Source organism: Gymnogyps californianus, chromosome Z (assembly GCF_018139145.2).
Source record: "Gymnogyps californianus isolate 813 chromosome Z, ASM1813914v2, whole genome shotgun sequence".
Classification (NCBI taxonomy): domain Eukaryota; kingdom Metazoa; phylum Chordata; class Aves; order Accipitriformes; family Cathartidae; genus Gymnogyps; species Gymnogyps californianus.
Window position 1 is genome coordinate 74,761,158 of NC_059500.1, and position 27,780 is coordinate 74,788,937.

Genomic DNA, 27,780 nt, shown 5'->3' on the forward strand with positions numbered 1-27,780 from the left:
GGTTGTCCTCAGTTCCCTAAATTTGCAGTTTTACTTCCCAGTGTCATGGGGACGGAAACCAGGCAGTTGACTGTGACCGTTCTGACCAGTTGAGAGATCTGTTTCCAGTTGTAGCTATTATAAACCATACTCATCAATTAGCCTTGTGTTAGATGCTGTACAAACACAGGGGGAATAATAAATTTCTTGTTTCAAAGTAGTTTTAATGCTAGAAGGTGAATGAGAATGAAAGCTGACTGCTGCAGATGGAATAGCAGTGATGTGTGTGCAGGATTTGGGTTTTCTTTCGGATTTCTTTGTTGCCATACAACAAAGGTATGTTTAAAGCAAGGTAATAGGTGGTTTTGTAAAACATTTCTGTAAGTATGAGGGAGAACAAAACAGAAATACTGGCTGCAGAGGCTGGATTTAAAGGTAAGCATCATCATTTCTCTTATAAATGAGAGGTGAGAAGTACAGTGGGTGTTGGCCGTGACCTCTGTATATGTGCAGGAAAGCAGTTTAATGGTAGGGAAGAGAGGAACTGTCTAGTTTGTGAATGTTATTTTTACATTAGCGTTCTGAGTGGGTATGAGAGTGATTAAATTCCAGGCATCAAAACAAAACAGCAGGTATTACAGAAATTAAATGATACAGCTGGAGCTGAAATTTCAGTAGAGTAGCAGATAGAAAAGTCTGTATGTTAAATAACTGGAAAAAGCTGTGAGATTTAGATGTTGTCTGGAAGTACAGATCTAGACAGATGCCAATCAGCTGACAAAAATGCTTTTTATCCACTGCATTTCCCCCTTTACTGTAAAGACTGGTAAATCCACTAATAGTGTACTAAAGCTGCTTTCTCAGGAGTCTGTATAGAGTTCGTGGTAAAGGCAGAAGGAGTTCAAGCTACTGCATTTGTATGTTATCTGGGTATTGAATTGCCTTAACTCATGCTCTTTTTTTTTTTTCTTTCAGATTTTCTATTTTGTACATACATTGTTTTGTATATACTGTATATGATGACTTCGGTGGGCAGTGAACGTACCCGGGGCACTCGGGACAAAACGCAAATTTCAACCACACAGCCAACACAACCACAGAAACAAGTAGTACAGGTACGTGATACTATATAATCTTCTTTGAGTTGAAAGTGAGCATATAATGATATGCATTCCTTCCCTAAGTCAGTAAAGACTGAGAAAAGACGGGAGGAAAAATCATGGTCTATTTTGGAAGAGTATGTTTGATATCTCTCTTTAATTACTCAGTAATCCAGCACAGCATTAAGTTGTTCCTGTATTCTTGTCTCTAAAGGAGCTTTGTGTTCTTCAGCAACATTTCCCATCAGTGAGGAATTCTATGCCTACGCCTGTGTCAGGATTTCTGTCCTGTGACCTCAGTGTCCTCAGATCTCAGCTCTTCCATATGCCAGCCTCCTGATGCTAGAAGATTTCTGGTCGATAGACGAATTTGAGTGGGTGGGAAAAGCTTCATTAGATGCATGCTGTGTTCTACAGCATGATGCAGCATATCTGCAAGTCACAAAATCCTAAACTTCTTGTGCAGTGTCCTCACAAAGTGAAATGAAGATGGTCGTCCACTAGCGGACTAAAATTATTTTCAGTATCTGTGAGAGATTGAAATTAAGCTCTTACCCCATTGTCTTGATTCTCAGCAGCAGAGTAGTTAAGTTGTGTGCTTGTCTGGGTTACAGAGAGTGCAAAATGTCGCTGCTCCTACCAACTCATTATTCTATTGTCAGGTACTTCTCAAAATTGGACTCAATTCAAGAATTGCCTTAATTCTCTGCTGGCAGAGAGTGCTCAATCTAGAGGTGCTCCCCTGGGAAACTGTGTTTTTTATTGTTTTCTAGACTGATCTTTAACATGGAGGGGCTCTTGTTCTGTTTTGTACAGTATTAATCGTGAGCTCAGGCCCTTAACATCTCCTTGTGTTGCAGCGCTTTGCATAGTGGTGATTCATGCTATGTGGATTTAGAAAGTGACTTTCAACAGATTAAGTTGAATTTGTTTTAACCTAACAAGTAAGGCTGCAGGAGTATAGTGAGCAGGTTGACAGAAACGGTGGTTTCCCCTTTTTTGACATCTGCAAGATAGCAGTGGAGTACTCTGCCTGGTTTTGGGTTCCCTGGCACGAGACAGACATTGGCAGGTAGGATCAAGTCCAGCGAAGAGCTGCGAAGATGGTTGAGAGGCTGGAGCACAGGATGAATGAGGGGTGGCTGAGGGAACTGGACTTTTTCAGCCCTAAGAAAGCAAGGCAAAGTTGTATCTTCTATTCAGATACCTCATGAAAAGGTATAGAAAAGGTGAAGCCAGACTCTTCTCAGAGGCACAAGTTGGAACACTGGAAATTGCAGCTGTTAAAAGGAAAAAAATTGTTTGCCATGAACACGGTCATGGCTAATCCATGTTGTGGGATCTCTGTCCGGCCCCAAGCAGCTCCTCTGATGGGACATGCTCTCAGTGGGACGTTGCACTGAGTATCGCTGGAGGACCTTTCCAACGTATGTGATTCATTGATTTTAAGCATTAAGTCTTACAGACCACCTTCTGCATTTTGCCTGCTTATTCTACTTCTTGCATAATAGATGGTGGTTTGGTCAATTCAGTGGAAAAGATGGTTATTTAATATACAGCAATTTCGTTTTAGTGTACCCTTTTTTTTACTGTTTAGATATCAGATGGACCTTCCTGCTTAATCAGGCTTTACAGATCAACAGAAATATGTGGAATTTTACTGTTTAATCACCACTGATTCATTTTTCTGAGTGTAGAATAATCTTGCTTTCCCAAATGGGGATTTCATTGCCATAATATCACATTGGTCATCATTTAAGTTATTTAAGAAATTACGTTGCAGTTCTTTTGCATTGCTTCTGGATAATAAATATACCATTTTATTATAAGATCTGGGCCTATTACTGTCACTTAATTTTGTGTTTTGCACAATTCTGTTTTCTGGTAGCTCGAAGTTGTTAGTGAAAAATTTCCTTCACTGTTATACTGCAAAGATAATATATCTTGTAAGGTTGAGTAAAGTTTTAGCTGTCTTAAGATGCTACTATTTTCTTAGTTGCAATTAAAACTTAATTATACTCTCTTAGAGGATACTACAATGTTACTTGTAATGATGGTGCCTTAAAAATAAAGAAGAACCACTTGCTGGGGAAAAAAAAAGACTTTTTGTGACACTGATTTCGTGTTTGTGTAGTAAACACATCTTGTGGGGTTTTGTTGTTTTTTTCTTCTGAATCGTCAGTTTCATCTGGGTGTAATGCACTGGCATAAATATTAGCAATATTGCACCTACTTGTTTCTAAGCTCTCTGCTTACACAGGAAAACTGAAGATACTGTCACACATATGATATCATTATAAAATTGGTATATTTTTGTCTTCTAACGTGGACTTGAAAAAAAGTTGGTGTAAGCTAAAAATAAATCTTAATGGCTTCCTGTTTCTGGTCAAATATGTTGTCTTGTCTCTACAGAAATTACATTGTCTGAATGTTTTTACTCTGGATATCTTTAAAGGAAATCTCTTCACTAGCTTAAAAGTTGCAGTGGGCCTGAGGCTGAAGTCAGAGTGAGAAGATGGATCAACAGGGCTTAATTCCTGAAACCAGCAGACCTTTTGTTTTTGCTCTCTGCTGAACTCTCAGCAGACACCGAGGAAGAGCTCCTTCGCACAGAGCACCGCACTGACCAGGAGGCTTTTGTGGAGGGTGGCACCAGGGCTGGCACGGGGAATTCCAGAGCAGGCTCTCCTCTGTGTTACTGAGTGGAGTGACGTATGAAGCTGTCAGCATGACAGTTTGAAAATGTGAAGTAGCGCAGAGTACTTAACTCGTTACAAACGCTAATTGTCTTGGAACATTGCCTCTGAGCACAGCAAATGTCGCTTCCCTCAAGGAACTGGGACAGCTGCGGTAACTTCTCAGAAAATAAGCAGCTGGTGGTGTACGGTGGAGTAATTTTTAGACTCTTCTCAGTATTTACACTTGGTGACCTCCTCTAGAGCTTGTATTTGTGGTAAACTCCAAAAGCCAAGCAGCTTGAGGCTGATTAAGTCTGAACTCGTGAGGCACAGAATTTCATGTGGGTATCCTCTGAAGTGAGACTGTGAAAGGTGAGATTCAACAAGCTGCCCAGGGTGAATCCTTCCTGTCAAGAATTTCGGTGAATGAGGTGGTCCCCTTGTCAATGAAGAAGTCTTCCGCAGCACATCGGCTCGTATTTCAGGTCCTGGCTCTCTTCAGTATTGGCCTTCTTTAGCATGAGATGGAAGCCTCTTCTGTTTGAGCAGAAATCAAATTAGGTCCAGGATCATGTAGCATAGAGTTATCTTTGGTATTTTCATGGGAGTGCAGTTCAAGTAGACTGCAAATGCCGCACTATGAAGAGTGGCCTGTATGACGAGACATTAGTGTTCTTGACTTGCTTTCTCTCTGGGGCAGCCATAGCCTATTCGGATTTATGGCACTTTACTGCATCCATCCATTTTAGTCTTTCAGCTTTTGGAGAAGTTGCCAGCATGGATATGTGGTCCAGAAACGTTACAGAAGCACCAAATATTTCATCAATAGCAAGATCCTTTAGCAGTTTTCAGAGACCAGTGTTCGTTTATAAAGAAAATAAGTGCAGCTGTTCACAGGCAAAATCTTGAGGCATGACTCAGTCTCTTTTTAAGTGCTCATAAAACTACAGTCAGGTTGTTGTTGGGAGAGTTGTGGAAGGTGATGTGAGCAGGAATCATCAGACGTGGTTAATTTAGAAATACCATTGCCAGTTTGTTATGCTAAAACTCTAACTCTGGAGTGGTAGGTACTAAGTAAAAGTAAAAGTAATAATATCAAAGTGTAGGCTTTTGTGGTAAATTCTATTTTATTATATGGTTGTCTTGTCTATGTGGTGACTTTTAACTGTGGTTCAAACACATTAGAACGTGTTAAAATTGCTTCTGTCCCAGCTAACTTTTTAACTATAAAATGGGCATACAGGAGATGTTAATCCCTTCCCTATAGCACCTCTGTGCTTGTTGTATATGTTCTTTTTGAGAATCTGGAGAAAAAAAAATAATGACACTAGGAGATACTTTTAAAAAAAATATATTTTTGTCTTTTGTGTACTTTATTGGATGTTTGCATTTTTCAGGCAACAGCAGAACAGATTCGCCTTGCTCAGATGATCTACGATAAGAACGACGCAGATTTTGAAGATAAAGTGAAACAAGTATGTTTCTTATGGTACAGAGTTTTTCTGCCCTGCAATAAGGTGCTCCAAAGGTGGCTTACATTTTGGAGCTAGAGCGTGTGTTTCTGATTTAGATGAAACCTTTTTCAGAAGGACGTAAGTTTAACTGGGAAAGGGTGCTCTTATTGCACTAAAGTCTGTTTACAAGAAATTGTGTGGTAATACAGCTCTGACTGTATAGTTACATCGGTGTATTTTTCCTTTGTAGACAAGCCTTTAAACCAAACCTCGTCTGTCTTGATGTCTCTTCCAGACTGTATCTCTCTAGTATGGTCCTGATGCTTAATGATGGTCAGAATAAAGAGTGCATTCAGCTTGTCCACATGTACATGCACATGGGAAAAATGTTACCTCTGTAAACTGAGTTTGCTAATATCTTGGCTGTTTTTCAGAAAAAGTAAAAATCTAATCATAGCTTAAAGGTAAATTGAAGTGTTATTTAAAAAAAAAAAAATATCTTACCTCCAAGATCTGTGTATGCATTAAAATGAAATCTCACACCATTTCCTCTACCATGCTGAGTTTTGGGTGTAGATGCTCAAGCTTCCATTACCCAGTTATAATTGAGACCATTAATTAAAACAGTACTGAGAATCTGGGTCCCTGTTCTGCTGTGGGTATCGATGATTTTGTCCTAGTGAACACATCACAACTTATGAAGAACCTGGGAGTACACCCAGAAGGAGAGAAGAATTAGCATGAATGCATTAATGCAGCAGAAGAGCAGATTTCTTGATTTCTTTTCTCTTGTAAAACCTCCTCTGAAGCATTAAGTGTTTTTTGTTGTTATGTTATAAACTTGTTCTGTTGCTGTGCCAGAAGTGAAGTCTTGTACTTGCTGAAGCCTTATCAATAGTACCTGTAGCTCTGCTGGTGGGAAGGATAAGAATTAAGTTCTGCACAGGAAATCTCCAATATTTTACATTGTGCATATATATTTCTAGCTCATGTAGCTTTTTTTCCTTCGGGTGAAGTTGCTGGGTGTCCCATGACAGACTGTGATTATTTCCATCCCGCGCTCCTCAGGATGTACACGGCAGGTCCATGGAGCACAATTTAGTACTAGGTCTCCTTAAGCAGCTTATGCCTTTTGTGTGGCCTTATGCTGAAATGGATCGAGGGAGCTCATCTGGCTGAAAAATAACCTTTTTCTTAGTCTGGATGTTTTTCCAGATGGATCTGTTCTCTGCCATGGCTTACCTTATGTCTGTTCTCACACAGTAGGATAAAGAGAGGGATGTTTGGGGGGGAGAGAGGATGATACTGGAGGTACCCTGGTCTTTTACATTTTTACACTCATATGCTACCGTCTCTGGGGTCACAGCATTTGCTGCAAGCATAAAGGAAAAAAAAAGGTGTGAAAGAGAGCGCTTTCTTGATTACCATTTAATTTCTGTTTCATCCTGTCTCTTGCCTGAATCCCAAGCAGATCTGTAAAGTGCAGATACCTTGATTTAGGATTTTAGTTTGCTCTGACACAGCAGCTATGCACTTTCTTGGAATCTGTGATGGTGCTAACTCTTAATTTCTTATGATGATAATTTAGATATTTTAACATGTCTGACTTTTACTGCCAGCTTATGGAAGTGACGGGGAAAAACCAGGATGAGTGCATAGTGGCACTACATGATTGTAATGGGGACGTGAACAGAGCAATCAACATACTGCTGGAAGGAAGTTCAGACACGGTAAGGTTTTACTGTCATACTAAACCGCTCTTTCTGTTTGCTATGTCTTTCTACTTCTAAGAAGTGATTGGGAAAGTTGTATTTTGGAAGCTTTTGATTTCCATGTCTCCATTTAAATTCTTTTGAAGGAAATGGAGACTGGGGCAGCTTCTCTACTGCGTGCATGCCTTAGAGTAGGCTGAACCTTGAAAATGTTTGGGTGTTCAGCTGATCTCTTGCAGAGTCCTCCGGCTTTCATTTACATGCAGCAATTTTAACTCTGCAGCAGAACTCAGTGCTCTGGCAGACACGGTCCAGTTCTTTGCTGCAATGTTTGTTGTTACTCTGTAGCATCTCCACAACCCTGAGACCTGAAACTAAGTGTTTGCCAGAAAAGGCAGTCTTTACAAACCTAAAGGGCAGGCAGATATTTGTCGTGCAACTTCTATAGGTGTGCATTGTCCGTATTGAAGTTGGAGGAGGTTTCCACATCTGCAGGTTGCATTGACAACACTACTAATGGCAGAAGAGGATACAGCAAGTAGTTGCTCCTTTCACTGTGTAGCTCATTTGCATGACTTCATTGAAGAACAGAAAGAGGAGGCTAAACAATGTGTATATGACAACAAAGAAGGTCGCATAGAATGTTGCACAGAGCAATTTTTTATCCCAAGAGATATCAGGAAAATATGTCTTGCTGTGGTTGAAGTTTTTGCTGGAGGGACTTCTTACGGTTTATCCGAGGCAGTAAACTAGATTCCATCTCATCTAAATTGGGAAAGAAACCTGGACATCCTTTCTTAATGCTGAACATTCAATATTTCCTGTGATTTGTCAGGATGTGTAGTCTGGCTTATTGTTTATGAGGAAACTCGCCCCCCCCACACCCTAAGTCTAGGACACATACCGTTCAGACTGAGGGGACTTTCTTTTCTATCCCCTTTTCATTTATCAGAGTTGAGGTCATCTAAAACACAGAATTATATAATACTGAGCGAACTGGTAAGTTGGGATTAAAGAGAGCATCTCACCTTGATTAAATCTGTCTTGGTAATGTGCTGGTTTTGTGTTCTCTTGTACTTCTCATATTTGCCATTTTCTAGTTGGAAATAGTTTTCTGGTTGATAGAGAATGTTAAATGCTTTCTTACTTTAGCAAATTGCTGTAAGTGATCATGACATGGAAGAAACTTTCTGAACTCATTTATCAATTTGAAGCAACATCCATATGTTCTGCTCTTTTGACAAGTCCCTTTGAACCCACTGCTCTCCCTAGACAAAATGCAGCTTAGGAACAAATACAGAGAACGTAAAGGGCTCAAGGAGGAAGGAGTATTAATTGAAGGTCGTGAAGAAATTTATTCTTCTTTATGGAAGTTTGTGGACCTCCAATTTGAAGGGTTTGTTTTAAGGCCATAATACTCGAGAACAATTTAACCATGGATTTGATGTAAAGTTGGAAACAGATGTACTACTAGTTCTGAATGCAGATTCCCAAATCTCTTTTTCTAGTTTCGTTCTGCTTTGATGCACTAGGTTTTTTTTACCTCATTTGGAAGAAGATATGTCCATCCAGTTTGAGGAATTAGAAGAGCAAGGAGTGATAGCTAGAATGTCTATTTATAATTTTTTTGGTACTCTGCTAGTTTTGTCTTTTTTTTTTTTTAGTGCTGTGATCTTTAAGGCTTTATGCTGTGTGACTTGGTCCTTATGAAGACTTTTCACTTGCAACAGTTGTGACAGTCTGGCTTTGGATAGACAGAGGCTTGTGGATGAAAGTAGAGAAGGGCATGTTTCTTTGCCCAAGACTTCTATTCATTTAACTTCCTACAGGCGTGGGATCTGTTTTATGCCTGACCATGTTTTACTTCCTAAACCTTTGAAGACAGAACAAAGGAGACCTTTCAGATTATTCTTCTTTCCATCTAAGATCAGGCCAGCAAGAAGGCTTTTGTTACATATTTTTGAAGGTCAGGCCCACAACTGTCATTTGGGTTGCCTCAGGCATCGTCAGCTGAAATTGTAATCCGTTAGCTCCCTTAAAAAAACAGACAGCTTCGATAGTCTGTGATGGATTCCCGTGCCCAGAGATAGCACCATCCTCTCTCTTAAAGGACATGCCCGACTTCTCCAGGCTTTCCTCAAGATTATATTGTGGGAAAGCATGGATCTGATGCTTTCATAGTCGTCCTTTTAGTGATCTTTCCCAAGTCATGTAAAACCTTACTAAGGAGAGGCTGCTTCCTCTTAAGCTTTGCAGGTTCATCCAGTTCTGGGTATTTCTTAAAATGGTCAAAGATCTTTTGGCAGCATGCTCATCAGTGAAATAGTAGTGCATTCTGAACTATGTAGACTTGGTTCTTCCATTGTCAGTGCAGTTATTTTTCCGCCTGTGAAGTGTCTCTAAAGCTCTCGGAATGTTTTACTGTGTAGTGCAGTTACACAGGCTACGGCAGGTGAAGCCATATGATAGTTACTGGAGGAAACGGTTTTCTGTCGCACAAATAACATGGTATTGGTCAAACACGTAGTTTTGTACTTCTAATCTGCCCTGTCTGTGCTTCACCTAAGTTGGCTTATGGTGATGTCGTCTTCTGTACTGGAGATGAAATTGAAAAGTGATTTCAGCCTTCTTTCTCACCTATGCCATGTCAAAAAATAAGGGAGAGTAACCATTCGCTTAGTACTTATTCTCTCAAAGGAGACACTGAAACTTTGAGTTTATAACTCATATGTTATAAGCTCATGTATGTCATATGTCACATGAACATTGAATTGTAAACTGCTTTGTGACATGCTTTCTCAATAGCATTAGTTTTCTCAATTCTAGACAGCTTGGACTAGCTGGTCATTGCCTACCTCGTGAGGGCTTCTGAGTTGCTGTTGTCTGAATTGAGAGGAGATAGGACAGGACCTAAAAGTACTGACAGCCAGCCTTTTTTGTTTGAGGCAGGTGCCTGTCAGAGGTCATGGCTTTAGTGCTTCACAGTTGATGGCACCTTATTTGCATATGCAAATTTCCTGCTTAAATACCTTACCTAGGCTATAAGCTCCTAGAGATGAGGACATACATATAAACCTATCTGCCATCTTAATGGTTTGCAAATAATACCTTTCTTCTTCTTTGCTTTGCAACTATGGCTCAATAGACTAACCATGCAATTGCATAATGTATGAGGTGCTGTGCTATTCTTAGCAAGTGTTTTAGTAATTTTATTTTCAACTCCCACAGATAGTCCCTGTGGAGCCGATAAGATCCCTGAATTTATTTTAAAAATGGAGTGTAATATTAAAGCTGAAGCCTGATGTTTGGACCTTGGTCTCTTGTCTTGTTTATACACAATCTTTCCTGTATTTTGCTGTGTGTGATGAGCTGTAGCTGTTAAGAGTGGATGGTCTGGCTTTTCATGGCCCCAGGTTTCCCAAGTTGCTGTTCTGCCATTCTGTCTCCGGGTGCTTGAATTCTAGTATGTCTGGATAATGTTTTTTCTTTTTTTTCCCCCTTAGACCACTGACTTATTCTCATCAGTCTCTTGTTCAATGATGCTTATAAGCATTTTTTCATTTCCTTGGGAGAAAAAGATAGCTCTATGCATGCTCCCTTGCTAGATTTATGGAGGTAGTTGAGAGGGAAACTGTTGCTTACTTGGCAGATTTTCTGCGTTGTGGTTGTACCTAGGCTTCCTTGAACTAGTAAAAGTCCATTGTAGCCAGAAATATTTGGGATTCTCACATTCCGTAAGACAATCCAAATTCTAAAACTTGTTTCTTTTTAATCTCTTCCCAAAAATACAACCTGTGTTTCCCTTTGTGTCAGTGTAGTTTGCAAGGTATTACGTATGTGACTTTATGCAAATACGTCTTTTTTTTTTTTTTCCATGAAGTGGAGGGGTGTGAGGTGGAAGTGTGCACTGAGAGCTGTCTCTTCCTTTTTGACTTTTGTATCTAATTCTATTCTACCCAAATAGACTTCTTGGGAGACTGTAGGGGGAAAGAAGAAAAGCCTTGGAAAGGAAAGTTCAGAAAACAAAGAGAACAGAGAAAAACGAGGGGACAGAGAAGTGAGTCGCGGACGGGGAAGTTCCAACAGACGGGGAAGAGGAGGCAGCCGTGGCCGAGAGTGTACGTATAGGGGTTCATTTTTAAAGATTCAGACACTTTTCTTGCAGCTGAAACTGGCTGAGTTGAGAGCGAATGCTTAATGGAGTACAGTCCGTCCAAGCTAGGGCTCAGCGCTGAAGGGCTCATAATTTGTTTGTGCAACAGGTATGCTTGATCTGTCTATGTGACTTGGTTTTGGGATGGTCTGTGCTCGTTCAGAGACACTCAATTTAGTTTAAATTTCTGTCCTTTTTTGATTAATTGATCTTGTACAAATTGCTATTCTTTATGTAAGTTTTAGAATTGACTCTTTGTAAGACTGCTTGAGAGCAAGTATGTCGCTGCACAGCTGATACGCTTTTTTGTTTCTTTTAATGAAAAAATTATCCAGCTTTGACTCCATCTCCTTTTATGAGTGGGAGAACCTGAAGATGTTCTCATCTTCTCATAAGGGGAATGAAAAGACTGGGATCATTATTAATCTCTAGCATATATTACTCTCATAAGCCAACCAAAGGTGAGTTTCTACAACGGAGAAAATTCTTTGTGAGTTGAAACATTTAAAAATTTGCTACGGTTTATACAGGTGCAATAATACATTGTACAAAAGCAAACTGATGTTCCCAAATTAAGTAGAATCACATTAGGTCACCATTGGATACAGGTTGCTTTTTTCTCTAAGTTTTATCGCAGTATCAAAGCTGTATACATTGCCTGTAAGGGCCATACGCAACACTGATAGATGAGTGGAGAAACCAGAATGAAAACAATATGTTTAGCTTTTCACTTAAAAGCAGGAAAAATATTTACAATATTAGCCAACTCTTCTAATTCATTATTGGAATATATTAAAATACTGTGCCAATGAAGACATTGTGAATCTTTGTAGAAGAGAGTAACCTCAAGATAGGAAAAAATATTAATAAAACTTGCAGCTATGCTTAGAACAAATTGAAATCAGATCCATCAAAATGGAAGTGAGGGGCAAAATTTTTGCCAGAGCCAAATGCTGCTTGTCTCTTTTTGTAACCTGGAATTAGAGATTTTTCAGATGGTTACCAAATCTTGATATTCTCTTCCCAGCTTTATGTCCAAGCATTAATGATTTTGTTGCTGCCATTAGCAGAAGTTGTGCAGTACAAAATCTCAGCAATGTTTTAAGTGGCCAGTCTTTCCCGCTCCCCCCCCGCCCCCCTTCAAGGAGCCAACCATCTTTCAGAGTACCTCCTCAGGAGTTTTCTGCAAAATAGTTAAGTTGCGGTGCTTTTCTAGTGCCTCACCTTCACCCAGCCGTGAAGGTGATTTAAATACAGAGGAGAGTTCTTTTAAGTTTCCGTGATCGTACAGGGATGTGGTATAGGCAGACAGGAGAAGAGGTGGTGGTCTTGGTTATTGCTTATTCTTTCACTGTTGCCACCCAGCGCCTTATCAAGGAAGCATAGCATGAGGCAGCTGTATTTCCTACATTGTTAAAGAAGTGAGGCCATAATTAATGTAATAGTGCAGGCTGCAAAACACTGCACTCTACCCCTCCCCCCCAACCTAAAAGTCTGCTGAGGGACATTTCCCTCTTATTAGATATTTTGCTTCCTAATTGTCCAGTGCAAGGTAAACATAGCTTGCTTGTAGCTAGGCCCCCAAAGAAGAGGGGTGACTGAGATCTGTTGACGAGCCCGCTTTAAAATCTTACCTTTTCTTTTGGGGTTCAGGTTAAGCAGATTGTCTCATATATGAGTCTCTAAAGCTTCTCTTAAGCTGTCCTCTCTCCACAGTTAGAGCTGAAGAGAATGGAGTGGACAACAATCAAGGAGACAGGCCTTCAGACCGTGGGAAACGTGGCCGTGGGAGAGGTGAGATGGTGGCATTGATGTGGGACTGACACTGATTTAATGTCCTGAAATGGAACTCTCCCATTTATTTCTTTAAACACTTCTTTTTAAGCATTTGTTGGTTATCCTTTGATTCCATAAACACTTCAGCCATCTTTATTAGTTTAGGGACATCCCCCTCCCTTACCCCTTGTCATGTCTTGGTCTCAGAACAACTTAAAAGAATTGACACAAATCACCTTTATGGTCATTTCCTGTGTAGCAGGCTGGTGTGCTCTGGCTATGGAGAGCTGTTTTCCCAGATTGACTCATGCCAGCCTCCTGTGAGTGGGAGCGCACTGGGCTGCTCAGGATATACCTTGGCAGCAGGAGAGTACAAGATTCCATCTGTAGGGCTCTTGGGGAGGGATTTGATGTGTACTTGTGCCGTTTCTTTGGGGTGGATCCGGTTGTCAGGCTTGCCTTCTGTTTTCGGTACCCAATCAGAGAAAGTACAAGCCACCTTAGAGACTTTTTGGTAAGAGAAGGAATTTGGCATGTGTCCTTGTTTTGGCTGGGGCAGATTTAATTTTCTTCTTAGTAGCTGGTAGAGTGCTGTGTTTTGGATTTAGTGTGAGAATACTGTTGATAACACACTGATGTTTTAGTTGTTGCTAAGTAGCGCTTACCCTAAGTCAAGGATTTTTCAGTTTCCCATGCTCTGCCAGCAAGCAGGTGCACAAGGAGCTGGGAGGGAGCATGGCCAGGACAGCTGACCTGAACTAGCCAAAGGGATATTCCATACCATAGAACGTCATGCCCAGTATATAAATCGGGGGGTTGGCCAGGAGGGGCAGATCGCTGCTGGGGCATCGGTCATTGGGTGGTGAGCAATTGCATTGTGCATCCCTTGTCTTTTCTTGAGTTTTATTCCTCTCTCTTGTTATATTCTCTTTCATTACAATTATTATTGTTATTATATTTTATTATTGTTATTACTATATTTCATTTTGCTTTAGTTTTTAAACCGTTCTTATCTCAACCCACGAGTTTTACTTCTTTTTTTTGATTCTCCTCCCCATCCCACTGGCAGCGGGGAGGAGTGAGCGAGCGGCTGCGTGGTGCTTAGCTGCTGGCTGGGGTTAAACCACGACAGCATGAAAGAGTTGATGAGGAGAACTGTGGAAAAAGAATACTGCGGAGTCTTAGGTACAGCTCTGATCCTATCCTGTAGAAGAGATAGGAAAGATGTTGGTAATGGATTTGATGTGGAGTCAAGGGATGTGTAGTTGGTTTGGATTTTCACAGGTTGGGGTGGAAAGAGGCTTTTTTTTTTTTCTTAAAGCAGGAGGAATGAAAATGAGTAACCTAGGTACAGTGCAGATTGTGTGGAGAAGTGGGTATTAAATGAGTTGAATTGATAAAGTGCACAGCAGAGCTAATGTACTTAGTAAGTAATGTCTGACTCGTGAAAAATTCTGGCTTCAAAGGACTCCCTTCTCTTTCCAATATCCAGTAATGAGGCATTCAAAGACAGGCATATCCAACTTCATTGTCTCCAGATCTGCATCTTGAAGGAGCGGAAAGATGCAAAGACATGTAGCTTCCAGAGGGTTGCAAGAATGACTCGGTTGTGCCTGTGAATCAGCAAATACCAAATGGTGTGTGCAGAGAGGTGGCTTTGCAGGGGAGGGTGTGGTATAGTTCACAGCTACAGTTTTTGCTATGTTAGCACTGTTAATAGATGGAATGTAAGTCTTTCAGTATTCGTTTTATAAAGTAATCCTTTATACTCAAATTATAACTAGAAAGGTAGGATTTTTTAAGTTGTTGGGTGAAACTTAGAGGTTAATTTCAAATGCAGTCTATTTTTTGCTCTGTAACCTTATGAACAATACACTGCTTTTGTTGTCAACACTGTAGCTCTCTAGATGAATATAATATGTCTCAAGCCAAAGCACTTAATCATCAGATCAAACTGACATATTTGACTGAAGAAATAGGAACAACTTCAACCAATTTCTGTTCACTGGCTTAGTGTACATAGTATTACTATATCTCTACCAAATATTTTAGACTGTACATTCATGTGAGCAAAGTATCTTAATGAAGTGTTCTCAACTGTCTGTGATAAACCTGTTGAACGACTTCAGGATGATTATATTACAAGTGTGTGTATTCTGTGGCAGGAAATACCTAATTTAATTTTATAATGCAAGGCCTTGAAATCTGCAGATTGTTGTATAAAGCTGTGTAATTCACTTCTCAGTATTTTAGGGACGCATGACCTTCTTTCTTTGCATATTAGTAGAAATAATAAAAAAAAGCTTCCTGCCATTTCATTCAGTAGTCTTTCTTTTCTGTTACACAGAGTAGTCAAATGTGGGATAAAGTACTTCAGCTGAAAGTAAATAGATTACTGGTAGTGACCACAAACCCTTTTTTAGAAATGTTTCATGCAGAGAGTGTGTGTGTAGGAATCTAGGCATTGGATACAAAATTAGGGGTCAGCTGATATCTAAGCAACGCACTGTCTCTCTCTATTTTAAGCTACCTTCTTAGGCTGGAGTTATCTTACTAGTTGCTTTCTACGGGAAGATTTACTGGCCATCCTATTACTGCCTCACTGTAGAACAACCTAATTTTAAGAAATGATATGCACTGAAAATAGCAGAAATGGGATTGACACTGGGGTGATAATGTGCTGTTTACTGAGGGGGAGAAACCCTGAGTATTTCAGCCTTGGTGCTGTATGCACTAGCTTCATTGTGCAGTAGATCTTCCGTTAATGACTGTGTGACATTCCTTGCAACTTCATAGGGCGGTAGGTACACAGTGTACAAACACCAGTGGTTGCTGGTATGCAGGAGATCAGGAATTTGAAGTAGATACGTGTTATTGACTGATTAAGAGAAACCAAAAATGCATCACAGGATGTGTTTCAGGACACATCCCAGCTGGAATTGCTCTGCCCTTAACTTTTGCTTGCTAAACTGAGGGTGTAAACTTTGGCTTGGAAAGGAGTCACAGAATTTCTTTTTTTTAAGATGGCCTTCCCATCTCTCTTTTCAGAACTGAATTTCTTGAATGAGCTTAATTTAGATGTAAAAAAAGAGTATAGTGGTGATGAATAGTAATTGCATCAAAGTGATTATATTTGTATGTCAGTATTGCAAGGGTTTGTAACTGTCTGGAACGGAATCTCGTGAAGGAATTACGGAGGAAGATGGTTATGTGTTTAGGATTGTCAGCTCTAGAAGTGTTTCCTCATTTGTGTTTTAATCAGCTGCAGTGTTATACACAAATTGACAAAACTTTACAGGCACTTTTTTTTTTTAATACTGCTGGTTTTTACTGTTCTCACATCTTCAATTTTAAGCGCAGGTCTGATTCTCCCGTTGCCCTCCACCCCATATTGAAAAGGATGCACTAGAGCTAGAAAAGGCTTTTGAAGGTACTGGGAAGACTGCATTTATGGAGTGTGAGGAACAAGCAGACTAGGACTTCTCTGCCTGCAAAAGAGAGGACTGAGTGGGTGTATGGTAGAGATCTGTAAAATTTCTGTGGAGAAGGTTCTGTGGGGAAATCAATGGATCACTCCAAGCAAGTGTGCAAATGAGGGAATATTAAATGAAATCAGTAGGTTACAGGTTCAAAATGAATTTACAGAGGTGGTTCTTCATACATGTAATTAACATGAGGAATTCCTTTCAATGAGATGTTGTGGGTGCTGAAAACTTGACACAGAGAGACTTGACAGTTTCATGCTAAAAAAGAACCACAGCAAGAAAAGGAAAAACCACTGAGGGTTTTGATGTATGTAAATTCTTTGGCTGAGGAAGTCTGAGCCACAAATTGTTGAATACCAGGAGACTGTCCAGAGTAACTGCACTGTGGTTTCGGTTTGTGTCCTCTTCCCTAGATATCTAATTGACCATAGCTGATAATGGGATAGCAGGTAGATGAACTTTTGAACTTGATTCAGAATAGAAATTGTTAGAGATTCATGTGTAGCAATTCTCCTGGTTTGCAAAGTGAGAATGGATTTGTCACTTTTACTTCTGTTCCTCTATTCTCTTCCTCTTCATTCTTCCAGAGCAATGTGAGTGTTCCATAAATGTGGATGCTGACAGGGAATTTTTTTCTAGCAAAACAGAAATAAAAATGAAAGAGAAAAACATTATGTTTTAATTTTGGACTTAAACAGCATGACAAGGAGCCTTTCAAACTCTTGTGGTTTCTGCTAGCTGTATAAGAAAGCAAAGCAGCTTACGCTTTTCGTAAATATCTGACTACAGTCCAGCTTGTATTCTTGATCTTTTTTTTTTAAAAAGGTTTTTACATAAGAAATACGCTATCCTTGGAAAAAATTGAGCTTCTGTAACCAGAATTGCATGTCTAAACATTTTCTTGTTTTAAAAGCTTAGCACAGTTGGCGCAGGATATATTTTGGATTTCCTTTGCCAGAACTAGTAAGGATGTTGGTTTTTCTAAAACATGAATGTAGAGCAGACCTTCTGGAAGTCACAATCTGAAGTCTGTTTAGTTTTGCTGTAGTTGGTTCTGCATTGATTAAGAAGCTGTGTGTGTCATGTAATTTTTTTTTTTTTTTTTGAGATTAACCAGAATTTAGCTTTAACATAAGTTACTTATTTTCTTTTAAACATAACTTTAGAGTTGAAAGTTTTCTGCATGTGCTTCTAAAAATGGTTACTAGAGTACATGCAGTATATAAAACTGATCCAACGCTTCTAGCTTTATGATGACTAATAAGACAAAAGTGATTTGAATTATTAAATATAATTTCAGTGTTTGTTTTGATAGTATGGAATACCTAGAATACAAACTTTCTATACTTAGCCTCCTTATCTCTTCCTAAGGCTTAAGCCTCCGTCACCTCGGCGTCTGCTGGAAGGATGGCTGGCTCTGCATCTCCAGAGCAGAGACCAGGGCTGTTCAGTTACTGTGTAGTCAGAGATAAGCACAAATCTAGGGTGTTGCCTACTCTTCCACTCTGCATTTCCTTTTCCTTCAGCTGTTCTTAGGCCTCTTTCTTAACCTTAAAGTGTTTTCATCTAATTTAAACCTGTCAGTGTGAAAATCTGAGTTTGAAATAAAGCACCTGTGTTGTAGTGGAAGGATTTAGGTCTGCAAGCTCAGCAAACTGGATTTTCTACAGAATAGGCTATTAAATTAATGGGCTAGGCCCATCCGAATTCTGGTACTACACACTTTTCTCATGCTCCCATGTAGCATGCGTTTGTTTTGGGGGAAGAAATGTTGTGAATGAGATGAACAATTCTTTCCACGCATGGACGGTACCAGAGTGAAGACTTGATTATGTGATTATGAGTGTTTTGAACTCCCAATGGGTTTTAGTGGAAACAGAAAATCTCACCACCTGCCTGGGTATAAGTGTTGACTTCTCTAATTCATTGCAGAAAAGAAAAAAGTAAATTAAATAAGTGATGGCTCATGTGAACCTGGTCAACTGAGGGAGATGTGCTGGAGAGCAGGAAGAAAACCCCAACAATACACAGTTGCACAGTTACAGTGTTAAAGGAAACAAAAACATGTTTTAAATACTTCATAGTTTTAAATTCTGTTGGATAGGGGTAGTAGCAGGAATGTTAATCAGAATCAACTTGAAACATGGTTCCTCAGTCCTGGTTTACTGGAACAGAAATGAGTAAGCAAAGCTGCCTTGATCCTTTAGGCTGTTGTTTGTAGATCCAAGTGTAAAGGAATGTGAAGAAATGTTATGAGGGTTTATATGAGGCAGGGCAGTAATTTTGTTCATTGCTTGATGTCCATCATTTGGTTTTGTGCTCCACATGTTGATTGATTGTAAGAAAATCTATTCCTTTAGACTGACTAGAAGATTTAATGAGCTACTGCCAAATCACTTGTTCTCTTTTTGTGGGTAGATAAAAATCTTGATAGAAGAATTGCTCATTGTGAATTACCAGAGGAAAAATATTTTTGTGAACATTGACTGTTGCTATCTAAACCACATATATGCATCATCTTAGAGTAGTGTTAAAGCTATTCTTTTTATGTTACAAGCATAAAGTGGCATTACTGCTGAGGGGAATTGGTCCTGTCTGTCTCCTGGTGCATTTGAACTGTATCAGAGGATTGGTCTAAGTTTAAAACTAACCAAGCCAAAAAAGAAAAAAGGGAGCAGGCACCATGGTAGCTGAGGATAACAGTGTTTTTTTTGCTGGCATATCTTGGCGTAAAAGTGACTGGTTTTCTGGCATTTAACAAGCAGGGAACTGGTTCGGAGAGCTGATGCAAAAGTGAACTAATAGTTTTGTTTTCTGATAGTGGTTTTGCACTCACTCACTGGTACGTGCAAAACTGTCAGTGCAGGAAAGAGAGCAGAGTTTGTGATCACTGGTGAGGAAGACCTCAGTTTTAGTAGTTCTGATTTAAATGGGTTTAAGTTACTGTGGGATTGCATGCTCAGAATTTGGGTCCCTGCTCTGAATTGTGGTGTGAAGCCCCATTTGCTCACTGACCTTTTAGTCACTGTTAAAAAGCATCAAAAGTTTGCAAATACCTGATGGGCATCATAGTTGCTTCATGACTAACTTCTCTGTGTTAGAAGGCTGTGCCTTCTAATTGTTTTAAGGCCATGTTTTAATTTTGGCGGGTGAGAGAAGTAACTTTCTTAGCATGAGTGTTCTGATTGTGTCAAGGAGAATATCAGCCCTTCCCACTGGCACATTAATGACCATGATATATGAGATTCCATGTCCGAGTTGGGGTGGTCTTTCAGTGGTGAGTACTCACTGTCCCATATTTTGAGTTAGTTCTTCCTAAGTGTCTTTTCTAGCTTTGAATTCAGTGCTTTCTGTAACCCCACTGGTTTGGTACTTCCTTTTTGTCTTCATTGGAATGCTTTTTGTTGCATTTGTTGATTAAACTTAGTTTAATTTCAGTTTTGACAGAAAGCGTAGACACAGCTTTGTGAAGTTAAGGGAATCCACTTGAAATTCAAGTTCAGGATTAACTTTCAAAGTGATCTGGTATTAAAAAAAAACCTTGCTGGCTAGTAGTCTAAGACTGTGCATGGAACTTCAGGAACAACATGATTTCTTTCTAGCAATTTCTGAAATTGTTACAGGTTCTTATTGCTGTTTTTAGCCAGTAGTTTATTGTGCCCATGCTGGTATGGCATCTTATATATGCTTCGCTTGCTAAAACTTCATCTTCTGTTTAATATGCTAAGGTTATTCTTTCAGGCTTTTGCACTTGGGAGGCTGGGGAGGTTTATCTCCTCTTCTAAAATCTATTTGTACTTTCGTGCTAGCTATTCCAGCTAATCTCTTTGTACCTAATATGCACCTCACTCAAAAATATGCTGCTTGACTGTTTCTGTGATTTGCAGCACCCAATTGGTCTTGTAGCTGAGCTTGTCAAAAAACTGTTGATCTCTCTTTTGTGCGTCATTAGTAAATGGTGTTTAATGCTATATTGATAGCTGTAGGAAGTAAATTTATTACATAGATGACCCCTACAGTGTCCCCAGGTAAACTTGTTTAGCTGGTTCTACTCTTAAAAAAAAATTATTTACTGGGCAGAAAGATAATCCAGAGCGCATTGACTTCTGTGCATCTGAGAGCTGCGACCTCGTTATGCCATGGATCGGATTCCCAGATTGAGGATTTTAGGTGGGCGAAGGAGAGAAGAGCAGTAGAATAGGTAGGCTGAGCAAGCGGGTCAGAGGCCAAGTTTACGATCAGTTGGGTACAGCAGAATCTGGGGCACTGTTGTTTATGGCAGAGCAAATAGCACAGCTTCACACGTGGGCTCAGTGAAGAGGGATGGCAATTGCCGGGTTGCAGGTGTTGTTACCTCTTTCCTAACCTCTGTCTGTCTTCTCTCCAACCGAATGTGAAAAGAGAGCAAAGAGGGGAAAAAGTAGAGATAGCAGGCCTGGACTGGTGTCAAACTTCAGTTCTTTTGTGTTCTTGTCCCACCAAAATACTGTGTGTTGCTGGATGGGAATCCTTCCTCTGCAGGTTTCCACGATTCCGCTGTAGCTAGCAGTTGTCATCTTGTATACGATATAGGTAAACTCTTTCATCAAAATGTGGGTAAAGCTATCCTGCTATTTTGATGCTTCTAAGAAGTCCTTGAAAATGTAAGTAGTAGACATTTTAGAGGTCCAGAAATATGTTTTAACACTTGGACAGTGAACTAGGGCAAGGGGAAGAACAAGTGGTGAGGGGAGGGAGGGGAAAGTCAGTAAAACAGGAACTTCCTAAAATGGTTTTAACATGTGCTGGAGCTACTGTTCTTATTCAGTTTAAGTGGTCCCCTGAAAATAAGAGGTAATTCTGATGTTTGGACCACCAGTGTATTGGTGACTTAGGATTATAACTTTTGTGCTCTGGTAAACTTGTAGTTCCTTGGTGACTTATAATTACCACATAATTTTGTTGTTAAAATAAACATTGCTTTGTTCTCAGTCTGCAGCTCTTGACCTCCTTCTGTTCTTGTAAGACAAAATAACATTCAGAGTCTTCCTCAAAAAACCCAACAAACTGGAAAAGCCTCAGATATTGAAGTCCTAAAAAAGGAAAAAAAAATCTATGTAGAAATATGCCGCATGTAAGAAATAGTTTCTAACAGTTTACGTAGACATGTGCTTTATGGATAGTTAAGTAATACAAAAATTTTCATGCCTTGTTGGCACTATGCAACTTGCAAAAATAAAGCCATTCATTCACTGTATCAAGAAGCTTGTAAACTGAGGCTGGTAACCAAAATTGGAGGCAACAAATATTTGTTTTTGTTAAAATAGAAATGAATATTCTTGTGGGTGGTAACAAGGAAGTTGTTTGAGTAATTTGAATTGGGTAGTTTTCATGTCAGTAAGTATGATTAAGGGGGAAGCAGAAGGAATGTGTGGTCACAGGTTGGCGAAAGCACAGGAGGGTAGGGGTGGACAGGTGGGCTGAGTCAGAGAAGGAAATAAATGGAGTAGTTAAACTTTCTCCTCACAGACAAGGAGTGACGGGAAATTTCTTGAGAGATCAAGGTAAACAGGGAGGCTGGGATTCTAGAGCATCTTAGGCAAGAGTGAGAATAGTAGACAAAATTTTAAACAATATCTAATGATTTGGCAATCGCAGTCTGATGTGGAGTGGGTCTTTAGGTAAGTCCTTTTCTTGGTAGTTGGAGCCACTTCACTAGATACAGAAAAGATAGCAAAGAATTGCAAGTCCTGCTGAAACACATAGTCTTAGATGAACTGTGGCTTACTTGTGTGTGTTAGGGAAACAAATTCTCCTGTAAGGAAATTTGGGAAGTAAATGATATTTACCTTTAACTACCGTAGTTTTCTTCTTCAACCATAGTATTTTCTAATGTGACAGACTAGTGATTGGCGGCTCTTCTGCTGTTGCTTTTAAATGGTGTTTTCTCTCCTAGGGTTTGGACGTGGCAGAGGGAGAGGAGCGGGGAGGTTTTCAGCCCAAGGCATGGGGTAAGAAACATGCAGAGCACAGATTTTTGCAAGGATCAAACTCAGTGGCAATATTAATTGACAATATTGCCACTGTATGTATTAATATTGCTGTATGTTTGATAAACCTATATGGATGCAAAAATTTACAAAACTGTTAGATGATTAATGGATTATTTTTGTCTTAAACGACTATTTCTAAGTAGACACACCTATACAAACCTAATGTATGTTCACTCAATGTTAATATCTGAAACTTGGAGAAACCATTTGTACCTATTAGTAGCAGCCACATAGTGCCTTGGAGGCTGAAAGTTCTGTGTGGTGCGTATAGTCCTAGGTCAATTTAAAAATAGACTTGTTTCAGTGTGATGTAGAACGTGCAAGTTCTATATAAAACCAGAAAGTCTAGTGATTGTAAACTTCCTCCAGTTTTTGAGGTTTCATGCTTTAGCTGTTTGGACGTACGTGGACCCTAAAACAGAATCAAAAGAAGTTACTTAGCAGCTCTAAAGTTTGTTCTCAGTTTTGTTGGAATAACTTGCTTCATGGAAGTGTAGCCTCCACTACTTTCACTCAGTGTTTGCCTTCAATGACATGTCATGTAATAGCAGTGATGTCATGATGAACAGAAGGCTCATTCTACTTCTCTAATAATCCTTCTTGTTCATACTTGTAGGTGATAAACTGAAAAGAGGTTTTTCTTCAATAATTGTTTCTCACCTTTTAGCTGCATCTGTGTGTTTTGGCATTGATGTCAGGAGTGCATTCTGAAGTAGTCTTACTGATGTTCCGACTCCTGTCCTGCACAGGTCTGGTGCTCTGAAAGGATATGATACTGGTTTCTCATCAGTCAGCCACCTGCTGAGAAACTATCAGCTGGGAGAGGCTTATTGTTGCGCATATAAACTAATGCTTTATAAGACTGGGAGGAGTAGGTATGCTGTTAACTGCTTTTTCAGGAATTGTTGTTTTGGTTCAGTTTGTCTGCAGTAATTTTTTTTTTTTCCCAGTGTCCTCACTTTTTTCTCCTCTTACTTCTTTTCTCTTTTCTCCCCTTTTTATCTGTGTCTGCTCATAGAGGAAAATTTCTTTTGAAACCAAAACTATCAAGATAAATTATGTGGAAATCGAGATGTTAAATCTAATACAACTTCAGCTAAAAATGATGACACTTGTGTTCATTGAATGACCCATGTGTTCTCTTCCATTTCTTAACTTTTAAAACTCTAGGACATTTAACCCTGCAGACTATATGGAGTCTTCTGCCACTGATGGCTTTGGGACAAAATCAGAGATTTGGGAGACTGGTCAGAATGATGCAGATGATGGAACTGGTAAGATGCTTCAAGAAGTGGAAGGATTGGAATGAAGACCTTTAGCAAATTGCAGTTAAAATAACCATTCTGTTAATGTTCAGTTAACTTCTGAAAATGTGAATACATCTCACATGATGCAGATTAGTTCATTTTTGTAGCTTAACTGCTACTAATGTGCAGAGCACATGCTGTAGCCTGAGTGACTATCTGGTTAGAAAGAAGGGAAGACAATCTGTAATTTTTTTGTTCTAGTACTAACAATCCCTTGAGAGACAAAGGGATTTGAAGAGTTATTGGAAGAACCTTGTATGTGAAGAACTGTTTAGATATCTTAAGTACTGCTTAAGAGCTCACCTAATGTAGTTAAGGAGTATAAGTCCTACTAAAAGTGATTGGTCCACAGGCATTGGGCAGTAGGGTGTGAATATCTAAATAGAAGAAGAAAAAGAAAAGAACTGTTTACAAATACAAATCCACTCAGTGAGACTGGGATGGCTTTGGAAGCCCCACCTGTACAGTGCAGGAGTGTAAGGAAGTGAGTCTCTGGGATGGAGGAGAGTTCCAAGATCTGCCACCTTTGAAGAGAAAAATTACTAACTGAAGCACAAGTAGGCACTTGAATAGAAGCCAAAAGAGCAGTCTGCCTGTCTGAAGATAGAGGCAACTGTGTGTTTCTGTATGAAGTTTCAAGTGTGAAGTATGCACTCCTGGCTAAAGGCAAGAGACAGACATAGTTTGGAAAGGAACCACTTAACAGTGGTCTCATGGTGATTCAGCAATGAAGAATGTGACCTGCTTGTCTGTGATTGGGAAAAGAGGATACCTTGCTGCTTCCCATATTCTGTGACGGGAGATGAAGACAAAGGAAACTCTGTATTAGGATGGAGAAATTCATGTACGTTATTGTCCACACTTGGGAACCACTGAGTGATAGGAGAGATATTTTTTTTAACCCTAGCAAAGGGTAACTCTTCTGATCTCTTCATCACTGAAGCCTACTCAGATGATTTTTCATCAACCCCTGTGTCAAGTGTGGAAGGAAAAGACTGATACTGGAGGCCAGGGTGTGCTCCATTGAGCTCTGCTGTGAGCCACTTGAGATGCAGCTTTCTAAACTTCATACAAGCCATTTTCCGCTTAACCAGAGAAGACAATAACAGGCTCAGAGTTTAGAAGGGCTTATTAGGCAGCTGTCTTGTCACTCTTGAGTGCCTTCTAGTCCAGTGTGGGAGAGTGGCCCTGAGTACATTAATGGTTATTGAAAGGGAGCTCTTTTGCCAAATATGGCATCTCTCCAAGGAATTGCTTTTGAAATTACTTGGTGCTATAGCACAAACAGAAATGCACCTTTTACTTTCACTCATGTTAGTTTTTCAAATAAGTTTGTCAGATAATGAGTTAGAGGGACACCTAATGGCTTGAAAATTCCCCTAGGAATACTGATACTGTTATTTGCTATATGGTAGCGGAGGGCAGGGTATGTTGTCACAAGTACTGTAGAAGCAATAATGTTAACTAACTAAAGAAAGAAGATATACAACAAAGGCATGAGGAGACTGGACCAGAGGCAGAAAATTCACTGGTTAGTTGTTAACGAATGCAACCGTAAGGCTGTGGCTTACGAACAACTTTGACTTGTGCTCCACTTCCCAAGTCAGCTTGATTGTTTTGTGACCCTCCCTGCTAACTCTGGGTAGCCTTCATGTGCCTCCCCTATGGCAACCTCTCTTCCTTCTTGTAGGCATCTCCTCAGTCTTCAGTAATGGAAGAATTCTACCTAGGAATAACAGTAGCTTGCTGTGGGTAAACAGATCCCTGTAAGAGTACGAATGTGTCTACCTGAGGGGTTTGCTGCTGAGCAAACAGATTGGTGGAGATTCAAAGTGTACTGGTTGACGTGTGGAGCTTCTTTTTGGATGCCAAGTGCTTTTTTGCAGTTAGGCTGTGCACACGTCACAGAGAACTGCACTGAACTTCAGTAACACAACTTAAGGCATGTATGGAAAGTTGGGGAGCATGGTATGGAGAAGAAGGTGTGAGAAGGCACTTGGGAATTTTTCCTGGCCTCATCAGATTAATGGTTCTTAGGGGTATGAGTGAGCGTCAGCGTGGGGAGTTCCTGCAACATCATTTGGTTGGTGGAAATTTAAAGTAAACTAGTTAAGTGTGAATGTTCTTTTTGGGTGCTAAGTACCTTTTTGCTGCTAATCTTAATTTACTTCTGGTGCAAATGGAAAAGGCACCATAACTGACGAAACAAAAATGTCTCTGTATGTATGACTATAGGAAGAGTGTTTTATTTTCCAGTGTTTCTTCTTTAGACAAGCCGTAGGAAAGTCTGAAGCAAGTCCCCGAGCCAAAAAGAAGAGATCTCTTTAAAAAGAGTAGGCTTTAAAATTGAATGATTTAGTTTTGACCAAGTGGGAAGCACTTTCAACCTTGTCATGGAAAGCATCTTGAGGGTTATTAGAGGAGGCTGCAGCTGGGGTAGTTTTAAAGCACAAGAGAGGGTGCTGGGAAGGAAGATGGAAGTGGCAGTAGGGTGAAAGAGTGACAGACAAGGTATGGGACTGGAAGCAGGTTGTACAAAGTTGAGCTGGTGATTCGGCTTGTTAATCACAAATACTAGTTTTCAGTTGTTTTTTTTCCCCTTAGTTTACAGTGCTGTTATGTTAGTTACAGACCAATAGTCCCAGTAATAAGTTACCAATTTGGAGTTACTAAAGATGTGAATGAGGGTGATGTATATGTATGGAAATCCATAAAGTCTGCAGTGGGCTAATGAAGGATGTCAGATAAGAGTATACACAGAGGAAGGGCAGGATGGAAATGCCTCTCTTTGTTCCTCATTACCCAGTCCCATTACTTCTTTCATCTAAAAAGAAAGAAAACAAAATTAGCTCATAATAGCTACTTGGAAAAGTAGTGTCTTTCATCTGCGGTTACATTAAAAAGGAGATAACTGGGCAACTACCTGGAGAAGCAAAACCAGTTTGCTTATCAAAATGTTTTCTGAAGACATCATGCAAATATAAACTCTCTGTGGAGTTCTGAGTATTTACTAAGTATTTCCTCTTTAAGCCGGTGCTGGGAAATTATCAACATCAACATTTTCAATTAAAAAGAAATACACTGTTTCCAAAATGTAGTTGCCCCGATATATGCTGTGAAAGCGCTCTAGAACCTCTTGTCCTGAATTGTTGCAGATGCCAGAGGAATCGCGGTAGCCTGAATGAAAGATATTTCTAGGTGTACCATCGTGTAATCCTATAGAAAAGCTAGCTGGTTCTGTGGAGGTAAAGTTTAATGTAGTTGGTTGAAATAAAAAGAGAGTAAAGGGCGAATCTTTAATGGTTCATAACATTTAAGTGTAATTGTATTCCAAATAATTCCGCATTGATTTTCCTGCATCCTAATTTTTATAGAAGTAATGTACAACTGAAAGGCAAAGAGAAGGGACAGGTGGGAGGAAACAAAATGACCAATCCTCATCCAAAAGGGAATAAACTTGAACAGCGTGATTAGTATTTTCTTACAGGCATGCTGAGTGTTCAGTCTCTTACCTTTTTTGTGATGTACAAGGCAGTGGGAGATCCTGAGCAACAAATCACAGCAGTTCTTATAAATAAATTATGTTGGAGGTGGTCAGTTTTCAAAGTAGGTTATAAAAACGGTGTTGTATTCTGGTAATTTACTGATACGTCTACTTTGATAGAGTTTCATAAATTTCACAGAAAAACTTCCTTTGTTATCTTAGTTATGAGCAGCCTTAAATGACTCTGAAACTCAAGAATGACAAGAAAAAAAAAAAATTATAGTGTAACTGTCAAGGGGAAAGAAGGGAATTGTGTAACTTGGAAGTTACAAGGAAGTGTTTTTTTTTTTTTTAGGACTGCTGTAAAAGTCAGAAGGAACATTTTAAGGAAACCTTCAGGTCATTCTAGAACGTGAATGTAATCCAGAAGGAAAGCATTAGTACATAAGTTTGGGATAGACCAAAATAAAATTATTTCGAGGCTAATATCTATGGCTGATTATTAAAAAAAAAGGAAAAAAAAATCAAGTAGTGTGACAGGAAGTGAGGAATTGGAGGAATAGCTGAAGACTTAGCAAACCATATCGTATACTTTTTATTGGCGTTATAACTTTCTAAAA

General features: G+C 39.6%; 1 protein-coding gene across 4 annotated transcripts in view; it reads left to right on the plus strand.

Annotated features, from left to right (window-relative positions):
• The first annotated feature begins 338 nt into the window (after positions 1–338).
• UBAP2 (ubiquitin associated protein 2) overlaps positions 339–27,780 on the plus strand; it is an 82,158-nt gene continuing 54,716 nt past the window's right edge. For all 4 annotated transcript variants that reach the window (XM_050912934.1, XM_050912935.1, XM_050912936.1 and 1 more), the window contains exons 1-8: positions 339–414; positions 955–1,094; positions 5,155–5,232; positions 6,831–6,941; positions 10,888–11,041; positions 12,793–12,870; positions 22,273–22,327; positions 23,540–23,643. In XM_050912934.1, coding sequence (XP_050768891.1) covers positions 366–414; positions 955–1,094; positions 5,155–5,232; positions 6,831–6,941; positions 10,888–11,041; positions 12,793–12,870; positions 22,273–22,327; positions 23,540–23,643 — 769 coding nt within the window. In that variant the 5' untranslated portion in view covers positions 339–365. The remainder of the gene's footprint in view (positions 415–954; positions 1,095–5,154; positions 5,233–6,830; positions 6,942–10,887; positions 11,042–12,792; positions 12,871–22,272; positions 22,328–23,539; positions 23,644–27,780) is intronic.